Source organism: Dipteris shenzhenensis, chromosome 5 (assembly GCF_047967505.1).
Source record: "Dipteris shenzhenensis isolate YYH24624 ecotype China chromosome 5, Dip_SZ_1.0, whole genome shotgun sequence".
In the NCBI taxonomy this organism is placed as follows: Eukaryota; Viridiplantae; Streptophyta; class Polypodiopsida; order Gleicheniales; family Dipteridaceae; genus Dipteris; species Dipteris shenzhenensis.
Window position 1 is genome coordinate 16,450,000 of NC_141600.1, and position 11,169 is coordinate 16,461,168.

At 38.5% G+C, this 11,169-nt stretch overlaps 1 protein-coding gene across 1 annotated transcript; it reads left to right on the top strand.

Moving 5' to 3' along the window:
- The first annotated feature begins 2,746 nt into the window (after positions 1–2,746).
- On the top strand, positions 2,747–4,779 carry LOC147901678 (glycine--tRNA ligase, mitochondrial 1-like). The gene is made up of 4 exons (XM_087375084.1): positions 2,747–3,094; positions 3,207–3,585; positions 3,868–4,541; positions 4,700–4,779. The coding sequence occupies exons 2-3, from the start codon at positions 3,228–3,230 to the stop codon at positions 3,891–3,893; spliced, it is 384 nt and encodes a 127-aa protein (XP_087231210.1). The 5' UTR covers positions 2,747–3,094; positions 3,207–3,227; the 3' UTR covers positions 3,894–4,541; positions 4,700–4,779.
- The last annotated feature ends 6,390 nt before the right edge of the window (positions 4,780–11,169 follow it).

The following is an 11,169-nucleotide window of genomic DNA, read 5'->3' on the forward strand; positions in this document are numbered from 1 at the left end:
TGGATTTTGGATTGATGTATGACATATTCCGTTCCCTTAATGGTCATAGGGGCAGGGATGATTTTTTCGCGTTAGTTTCGTTAATAAGCGAAAGTTTTATATGCCTTGTGAAAGTTTATATGCTTTTATAAAAATAAAAGCTTAGTATATTCGCCACAATTTGAAACTAAAATTCAAAAAAGAGCTAGGTTTAGCCTTTAAGATTATAAAATTATAAATAAAGTCCATGAAAATTCGCCAAAGTTTTATATAATAAATAAATATATTTGGAAACTTTCGCCAACATATTATATATACAATTTAAAATTTTGGCTAGATCTATACAATTAAGCACCAAAAGAAGACTTGTGCCCTTATATCCAATGCACATTTGGCTAACTTAAGCCTATGGTAGGCCCATCATTAGCAGTATGTCTACCCCTCATCAAGTCATATAGTAGGGATATATCTCTTCATGCTTCTATCTTCAACAAGAACATGAAAGGACACTACATACATAGGTAAACAGAAACAACAAGTAGATTCTTAGCAAGAAGATTCAAATGATTAAAATGACACAAAATTAAAGAATGAAATTTTCTATAATGGCCTGGTAGAAGGTGTTTTGTTAGATATTTTAAGTATTTCTTTAGTCTCAGTTTATGATCGCGAAAAGTAGGTAAAAATTAAACTAAATTAATGAATAGAGCTAGAGTAGTGAATACGCAGTAAGTCACATATTTAGTTGTGTGTGTGAAAATCTAACTTTAATTTCATCATGTACTTCTATACATTTATATATTTAGAAATTTATCACAATGCAAAGAACTTGCCAGTCAATAGAGGCTTTAAATATAAATCTACCCCTCAAGCACTTAAGCCATCTATCCAGTCTCACAATCTTCTATAGTGGAAGATTCTATAGATTTATGACAACAAATAAGAAGAAATGAACTAAACTAAAATGCCACATGCAAATACTTAAATGTATGTATCAATGTATAGGGGGACATCCTCTCTTTCTATTTTTACACATACACACACATGTTGTTGGTCTTGGCATTGAAGTCCCATATGAGCAAGACCTTTCCTAGCTACTTGCACCTCTAGATGTCCTCATGGAGTGCTAAGGAAGGTAAGATATGTCCCTAGAGATTGTCCTAATATAATCCAATGTCTGTGGGGATACATAACATGTTGTAATCCCCTCTCTCCCAGCTCGCTTTAGGGATGCACATTGATGAATGAGCAAAGGGTGACAGTGGAAGAAAGGAAGAATCAAGAAACCCCCTCTTCTACCATGTCTATATTAGCCCACCCACGTTCCCAACCAAATCCCATACCCACATTAGCCATCCAGCCCCGTGTGGGCATCATTTTGTCCTATCAAGACGTGTGCTCTAGCTTTTTATTAGCCTTTCTCTCTTGATCTCTATGTCCATAATCTTCATGGAAATGCCACCCTTTGGATCATCAGTCATTGCTAATGCACCAATGCACATCGTTTTTGCTGATGGGCGAGGAAGCCTTTGCTAATGCGCCAATGCACATCGTTTTTGTTCAATAGCTTTTGTAGTAGGTTACATTGACAACATTGATGCACAATGGGCTAAGATGTTGTGAATAAATTGAGCTTTAAAATTTTGACCCTCATAAATAAGAGGGATGGGGTGTCCTCCCCCTCCCCCTGCCCCCTTCTCTCCTTTTCTACTAATCAATAAAATTTTGAATTCTTTTCAAAAAATATTATGTTTAATATTGGTAAGTGCCAAATTCATAGCATACCATGCATTTCTAGTGCACGTGCTTTATAATGAGAACCTGAATGGAGACTGAAAGTGGTAGAGGGCAACACCAAGTTTCATATTATTGTGATTTACTCAAGAATCTAAAATAGTGTGTTTTCAAAGATTGTAGTTAAGGAAAAGTGGTATTGTTTGGTATTCATTTACTTAGTATAAAAATAATCCCGTTCACTCATGGTCTATTGTTGGTTAATTTCTTCAATGATGTAATTGAGCATTTTATGATGTTAAGACATGATTGGTCGCATGATTAGGGAAATACATGTAATAATCCATAAGAGCATAAAATTTAGTCCAGTGAGGTCAACCAATAGCTTTCCAGCTTCTATTATCATTGCTATTGTGCACAAGATGAGGATTGATTTTTCAAACCAATGGACCCTTGTGTGGGTGATGAGAGTGAGCAAGTGGGTGATGAAGACGGGCAGCACTAGCCACCTCTCGAGCGTAAACAAAAGGATAAAGCTTCCACATGTGGAGTGAGGATAATCCTGGGAAAAAAAAGGAGGAAACCCTATTATCTCGAGCGTCCACGCGGCGAGATCTGAAGGGTGAGATCCAACGGCAAAGGGGAGGTGGAGCTATTGTGGGAAGGGAGGCACTAATCGCATCGCATCGCCTCGCTAGTTTTGCATTCAAATCGATCTTCCTGCAGCAATTTACCCGGCAAGAATCATTTCAAGTTCCCCTCATCCCCCTACAGATTGCCACGGTCCCCTTTCGAGCTGCTTATCGGAGCTATTTTGCTCCTGGGAGCTCATTATCGTAGCGATTTGGCCCCAATTCGCGTAAGAGATCGTCAAAGTTTCTGTTTGAGTCCCCTCTCGGCTTCATTGCTTGCTCCTGGCATCCCTTTGTAACTCTGCGTCGCTGATTCGATTTGCAGGAGTTGATTCTTTTGGCTTGCAGCTGGATTAATCCCACCCGTTCGCATGGGTGCTCCGGCGGACCAGCCCGAGACTTTGCGTCTCTCTTTGGTTGCTCAGCAGGCAGCTATCGAGAAGCAGGGGGGCCTTGTGCGATCTCTCAAGCCTTCTAAGGCTGACCCTGCTGACATTGAGGAGGCCGTGAAGCTCCTCCAGGACTTGAAGCTACAGCTTCAGGATGCTTCCAAGGAGTATTCCGCCAAGGTGGGCGTGGGGAATGGAGTTGGCAGCGCGGAATCGTTTCGCAAGGATGTAAACGACACATTGGAGAGACGCCTTTTCATCCCCCCTTTTTTTGGGATTTATGGGGGTGTCACGGGGTTGTACGATTACGGTCCTCCGGGCTGCGCGGTCAAAGCAAATGTGCTGGCCTTCTGGCGCCAGGTCTTTCCTCCGTCTTCTTTGTGTGAGCGACTCGTGTTTTGCCCATTTCTGCACCCTTAATGCTATGAATGTGCCGTGATGAAATCGAGTTTTGCAAATGGATTGTCTGCAGCATTTCATTTTGGAGGAGGGTATGCTGGAAGTGGATTGCCCTTGCGTCACTCCCTATGTGGTTCTTAAGGCTTCTGGGCACGTGGATAAATTTACCGATTTAATGGTGAAGGATGAGAGGGGTCAGTTCTATAGAGCAGACCATCTTCTCGAAAAATATTGTAAGGAAAATCTGGAGAAAGATTTATTGATGCCACCAGAGAAGCGGGAGGAGTTGAAGCATGTGCTTGCAGTTCTTGACGAGTTGGATGCAGAACAACTGGGTGCAAAGCTAAAACAATCCAGCATCACTGCTCCTGGCACGAAGAAACCCTTAACCGACCCTTATCCCTTCAATCTTATGTTGCAACATCAATTGGCCCTACAGGCAATCTTCAGGGGTAAGTCTTTCACACCTCTTGCGACAAAGAACCTTTTGGTGTAGGCAACGCAAGCCATTTGAATGTGTTGAAATATTACTGTATGCTCTTGCCAAGCGTGCATGTTGGTATTGCGATAATTCTTTATATTTCAAGTGAGTGTATTGCTCTTCTTGTGTTCCTTTTTCTCTTTAAATGCATACTAGTACCGGAATTGATTCAAACTGCAACTTTGAGCTAAGTTTCGCAACATGCTTTATAACCTCTTTTTTTAGTATTCAAAAGTGGGCTCTTTCTGGATAGTGGGATGGACAGGTATTGTTATTTGATTTGAATAGAAGTGCCTTCTTGAGATCCTACAAAGGAAAACAAGTATGCACATTTACAATAAGATTCTTGGATGCTGTACATAATGACTTCTATGTGCAGGTGGTCATTTGGATGTGACAGTTAGGCAGGTAATTTCCTATAGTCACAACTGATATGATGGCACATACTACTTCGTTCTCTGTTGAGATTGTACTGCTTATATTCAAAGCAGAGACATATTAAAGCAAGACTTTGATCATATACTGGTGGACAGCAGCAGCTCCCATAATTTTATTAATCCCAAGGCTTTGCTGATAGTGATTTTGCAGGCACTGATATAGAGCATGGTTTGAGAGTGGATTTAATTGAAAGACAGCATAGATTTAATTGAAAGACAGCATATGCTCAACAATCTTTTGTCAGCATGCCCAGATTCAACTCTCCATTGACTAGACATGATGACATTTTCAAATGCAAGGGCTTACCAGATGATAAGAATCCTTCCAAACGAGAAGATCACTTAGGATTGTTCTACCTATATTAAAAAAACTTAATCCGGCCTTGTGCAGGCTCAGATTCAAGCTATGTAATACATGGGGGTTTTCATTCTCTGTTACTGGAGCTCTTGCTAGTCTGACAGTCAGAATTTGAGGACATGATTTTTTCGGGTAAGGACATTAGAACTGGCTAGGTTTTTGGGTAATACCCAATTGTACCAGCGCCACTTTATCATTTTGCAGTTCAATACATCCTCTTGCGCTCTGCATTTAGTGACCCTGCACACAGTCTACTCTTCATAATCTCTTTTTCACTCTCCTTGTACCAGTGCCCGCTGTGACCACAGTGGATCCTTTTACATATAACAAAGAAACAATTTAATCTTTGATATGTAAAGGCTATCAATGGGCACAGATTACTAGGTTTCAAAATGAGGAAACATGGATTTGGAGCATTTATCAGATCCTGAAATGGGTGTCTCCAAAAAGCCTTCATCGCGTCTGTTGGCCACACAGAAGCTTCTTCCACGTTTAGTGTGTGCAGCTGACTCAAGTTCAAATGAGTCGCAGGAGAGTGGAGATAATATTCATAACCACTTGTTGCAGTCAGACACAGCAGTTGACAACCAACCTTCCAAAGAAAACATGGGATGTCGGGAATATCCAAGCTTAACTGGTCAGAATCTATTAGCAGAAAATTCTGGAGACGGATTTAAATCAATCAGACGCCAAAGCACAGGTATCAGTACACCGCATGATAAAATCAAAAGTTCAATCACTAATTAGTTGAGCATCTAAGGCAATCATGAGCAATCATTGGATTCTGACCAAATTGACACATTTTTTTTCTGATACAGAAACCAATGAGCAAGCTTGCAAAGGGGATGTGAGATTTCACATCTATCCAAGCTGGGATGGTGAGGATTTGTCGGCAGCCAGCCAATTCTACAGAGGAAGTGAAACAAGGGACTGGTATGATTATCTCAGGTTAAACATCTCAATTGCCAGAAAAATGTGAAATTCACTTGCTTTGTCGTCATGTTCCATATTATCTTTCCAGTAATGTGAGCAATTCTTGGATTCTGCTCAAATGGTCACATGTTTTCCTGCTTCTGTGTCAATGGGAATAGACCAGAAATCCTCATTTGGTCACAACCAAGATTGGAAAAACCTTTCCTCAACTTGGCCAGAAATCCCTACGCAACAGATGTCTGGGTTTTTGGCAACAATGCGAGAGATTGTAGAAGATGGTGCTCAAACAGTTAATCTAGAGACAAAGTCTTTGCAATCAAAATGTACTTTAATTGATGGCACACTCAATCTTGCTTTGGATGTCTAGAAGAATGGAGTGCCACAAAACGAGAGTGGGCAAGGGTGCTGCAGGGTATGGAATTGTTTCTTCATTAGCATCTCTGCATATATAAGAACTATGAATATACATGTAAGGTATGTGTGTGTATGTGTGTGCATGTGTGTGCATGTGTTAAGCCATTGATTGTTGCCATGAACATTTCTTCTCGTTCTTCCTCTTTTGTATGATCAAAAGCAAAACGAAGACTGTAAAGAGGTACACGCACTAACTTCTTTTTTCTACTTTCTATGTTTGACTTTTCATTGATAAAAATGTATGCTTTTCTTTAATCTTGTTCATTTGGTCATGCTTGGGGATTAAAAACGATTTGGCATGGCATAATTGTGAATTATTCAGAGCAGCACTGCGGATGCACATTCAAGTTTTCTTTGTATGCAAGTCAATTGAAGAAAACTGAATGCATCTTTAATGTGCCAGTGTGCATGTACACCTGCGAGAGTGCATGCACACGTGCATGTCTGTGTACATGTGCGCGTGCGTGCGTGCATAATGGTGTGTGTTTATGTGTGCGAGTGCTCGTGCTTCGAGATGGAGGTTGCTGCATTGCCATCTATCCTAAGCTTCCACCGACCTTGCAGATTCGTCCGTAGCACTGAATCTCCAAGCTCCTAACGTGATTCCCCAAGCTCCTAACATACCCCCCCTCAAGGGTTATCTCCCTTGCATGTATAAGGATTAATCTTAGGCCTTTGTGTGGACCTAGTTTCTCATGTCTGCAAGAGGTACCATGGAGGCAAACACAACACATAACCATAACATTCTCAATCTAGCCAAGGAATAGGGAAGCAAGGTGAACTAATTCCACAACCATCGGCACAAGTAGCGGAATTTGTCCGTCACCAACATCCATGGTTCCAGAAGGAGATGCCTTAAAGCTTGGGTGCTGCTAAAAACTGGTATGTGTAATCTCTATGTGGTCTTTCATACACCATAGCCAGTAGCTGTAGAGGATTGACTACAGTAGGGAAAGAATTAAGGCTGACATGTAGGCAGTAGATCTACTGTCACATGGGTAGCAAGTCTTTTTTAATGTATTTATTGGTGCATTCTATAGAGTAAGTTGAAATTGGTTTGGCATGCTTTATGTAGTGTAGTATTATGATTTCAAACATGAAATAAGGGCTTGGTTCAGAAAATGGTGTCTGGTTCCTGCGCTCACAAGACAGGTTGACTAAGAGGCACCACGACCTAGGATCAAGTTTCTTAGATCTAGTTGACAAGCTAAAGAAATGCATGCTTATTTATTTTTTAAAAGTTTTTGTTGTGAATATGCATATGCATCATTGTTTGTGATGTGCTCTTTCTTTTTTAATGTATTTATTGGTGCATTGTATAGAGTAAGCTGAAATTGGTTTGGCATGCTTTATGTAGTGTAGTATTATGATTTCAAACATGAAATAAGGACTTGGTTCAGGAAGTGGTGTCTGGTTCCTGCGCTCACAAGGCAGGGGGCTAAGAGGCACCACGACCTAGGATCAAGTTTCTTAGATCTAGTTGACAAGCTGAAGAAATGTATGCTTATTTATTTTTTAAAAGTTTCTGTTGTGAATATGCATATGCATCATTGTCTGTGATGTGCTCTTTCTTTTTTAATGTATTTATTGGTGCATTGTATAGAGTAAGTTAAAATTGGTTTGGGATGCTTTATGTAGTGTAGCATTATGATTTCAAACATGAAAGAAGGGCTTGGTTCAGGAAGTGGTGTCTGGTTCCTGCGCTCACAAGGCAGGGGGCTAAGAGGCACCACGACCTAGGATCAAGTTTCTTAGATCTAGTTGACAAGCTGAAGAAATGTATGCTTATTTATTTTTTAAAAGTTCCTGTTGTGAATATGCATATGCATCATTGTCTGTGATGTGCTCTTTCTTTTTTATTGTATTTATTGGTGCATTGTATAGAGTAAGTTAAAATTGGCTTGGCATGCTTTATGTAGTGTAGCATTATGATTTCAAACATGAAAGAAGGGCTTGGTTCAGGAAGTGGTGTCTGGTTCCTGCGCTCACAAGGCAGGGGGCTAAGAGGCACCACGACTTAGGACCAAGTTCCTTAGTTTTAGCTGACAACTTGCAGAAATATATGCTTATTTATTTTCTTAAAGTTTATGTTGTGAATATACATATGCATTATTGTTTGGTATGCATGATGTGATGTGATCCTTCTTTTTTTAATAAGTTGATATCAATTTCATGTATGTTGGGCTATGATAAAGTTGTTCCATTTCTTAGATTTAGAACTTTTTTTTTTTTTTTGGGTAAAAAGAGACTTCTATTAAGTATTAAAGAAAAACCGTTAGCGCAAGCTCCATACGGGATACATCATGCAATGCACGAAAAGCTCAAGAGCCAAAAAGAAAGGATTGAGGCTGATAGTGCCATCTCAACCGATAGAAACCTCTGAGAAAAAGGGAGAAACCCTTCAAACTCAAAGTAAAATAGTCCTCCTAGAAGAGGTTGCCCGTGAAGGACTCTGCATGCTAGTCCATATGGCTATCAAAGTGTGAACATTTAGAACTATTTTTGTTTTGATCCTACATATGGCTTAGGGATGGAAGGATCTAAGCGTAAGGCTATTGATTTTGAGTTATCTAAAGGACAACGGAAGTATGTATTAAGTCCTTCGAAATGAGCTTGTAGAGATAAATAACATGAGTACAAAGGAGATGGGGATGACCATAGAAAGCACTTTTAGATTGCATACTCTAAATAGCAAAGATGTTTTGAATACAAGGCGTCAAGTAGAATTGGATTCTAACAAGAAACACCTTGTAGGGATCACAAAATGGGACAGTGATGTTATGCTATGGGTAGAGAGTAACATTGGGAATGTCTTGGCTCGATTTAATGAAGCATGCGCAAGGAACCCAACATATGCAAATGATATTAATGAGGACAAAGCTGTGGATACTACATCGTGGTTGGGAATGCATTTGAACGTGGTAGAAAACAATAAGAGAATCATATTTTGTACATGTACACAAACTTAATTCAGAATCCAATGCTAATAACTTAGTGCAAGTTTTGATTCAAGCTTTAAAAGAGTATGGAGGCGTGATAGGGTCTGAGATGGTCAAGAAACTTGTTTGTTTTGCATGTGATGGTGCTTCAGTCTTGTAAGGTTGTCAGAATGGTCTTTATATAAATAGAAACAAAATATGCTCCTTACTGTGTTGGGATATATTGTATGGCTCATCGCATAAATCTAGCTTTCAAAGTTGTGTCCACATTTCCATCAGTATAACGAATCGAGACGTTGGTTAAAAAAAGATACTCTTACTTTTGCAAGAGTCCAAAAAGATACAATCAATTTAGAGTTATTGCAGAAGCATTGGGTACAAAAGGGAGGAAGATTTTGAAGAATGTGGATACTAGATGGATATTTTTGGTTCAGTCAGTGAAAAGATTATGGGATGAATACAAGACTTTGGTCTATTTAATGCACATGGAGACAGAAGAAGAGGTTGAAAATGTAAATATTTTGTATCATAAACTGATTAACATAGATCTGATATTGGGATTGTGTGGAATTATTTTACTTTTAGAAAAAATGAATATGTTGAGTAAAATGTCGCAATTGAAGGATATTTATATCAATGAATATATCAAGGCAATAAAACTCACTAATTTGAGTATAACAATAGCATACGATAAGAAGTCAAGCTCCAGTTTTAAAGACGAGAAATTATTTAAAGATTGAAAAAGTTTAATAGACCTAGAGAAATTGTTTAAAGATTGAAAAAGTTTAATAGACCTAGATGGGGATTCCTCACTTTTAACATGTGACCAGGAAGGATATGTTTGCCTTCGTGCAAACAATCAGGTTTTCAGGATGACGAGAGAAAACAAACGACACAAAAGACTACAATACATTAAAAAAGAGGCTTTTTTAAAGAAAGTACAAATAGTGGAAAATGCTCTTAGTGAAGTTGCAAGTGCAGTGGTAGATGAGATTAGAAGTAGGTTTTCACGAAATGACCTAATGGAAGCATTTATCATCATATTTTCACATTTTTGGGTTAATGGATCTTTTGAAAGTATCAAAGCAGGTCTGAAGAATCATTTAGATGCGCTCAAAAAACACTTTGGACGGGACATTGACATGGACAATATAAAGTACAATGATTTGTTGGATTTTGGAAAGCTTTATTCACAGTCTTCCCTTTTTGGAGAAGTCATGCACCAGCAAAGTAATTTAATGAAAAATATTCAAATGCAAGGTTCGATGGTTCGGCTTTGGAACGAGCTCTCTCGCAGTACATTTCTACAAGATAACATTTTTGAGTACTTCAAGCTTGCAAATTTATGTCAAACCTTTATTCTTGGCTCATCAGTTGAGGATGAAAGGCGTTTTAGTACTCTCGGTTATTTGAAGAATAAGCTTCGTAATAAGCTAGATGATAACTTAGATCTTAGCTTGAGATTATACTCTTGTTCTTATGATGTTAGTAGCTTTCCGTATGATAGAGCATTAGCACTCTAGAAGTCAAGCTGTAAAAGAAAAGGCTATAATTAGCTTTTTTGGACTACTTAAACTAGACTTTGAGAAATTTCTTTTCCCATTGGATTTGAAGGAAATTCATTATCCTTAAACAATTTTATGTTTTGCATACTCTACAGTATCCTAAATGCTAGCTATTTCATGTATTTTGAAATTATGTAAAACGGAAAAGACAGAGTTTTCAATATAACTAGTTTTTAGTATATTTGTGAAAATTGAAAGTTTTTTAAATGCCTTAGAATATTTAGCCAAGTTTTGAAACAAAAATTATAACAAAAGATATAATTCGCCAATTCTTTGAAACTTTTAAAAATAATTTATGAAAAATTTCGCCAGTATATTATAATACTATATTTCTATACCTTCGATAAAAACATCCCTGTTCAACATACAATAAACAAAGCTTTAAGAATACTATAGTATGCAGAGTGTTCTATGAAGTGAAAGTGGATGAAGTGCAAAGAAGAAGCCGGCATGATTGCAAGAAAATTAAAGTAGTTCATGGTCTGCACAACATATGGGGTTTTTCAAACAACCAACTGATTAAAACAAGAAAACTTTCTTGTTTCTAGAGTGCGTGCATCATAGGGGGTCATGATGATTGTGAGAACATTGCAACTATGAAGACACGGGATGGAGTTCAAGTTTTTCCTCTATGTTCAGATGGAGTCACAAACAATGGAGAGACAAACAACTCGCTGCAGTTTGGGGAGATTTTCCATGACGTCACTGACTATCTGGAAGAGGGGGATAACTTTGCAATTATCACTGATTCTGGGGAGAATGAGGAAGATGACCCATACATTTTGTTGTGGTGCACAAAACCTAAGTACAAGGTTGAGGAAACATTTAAGGATAATTAGGGAACAACATATGAGAAGTGGGATGTAGTAGTCGGAGCTTTTTGGTACTAAAAAACATCCAAGAGAGGCT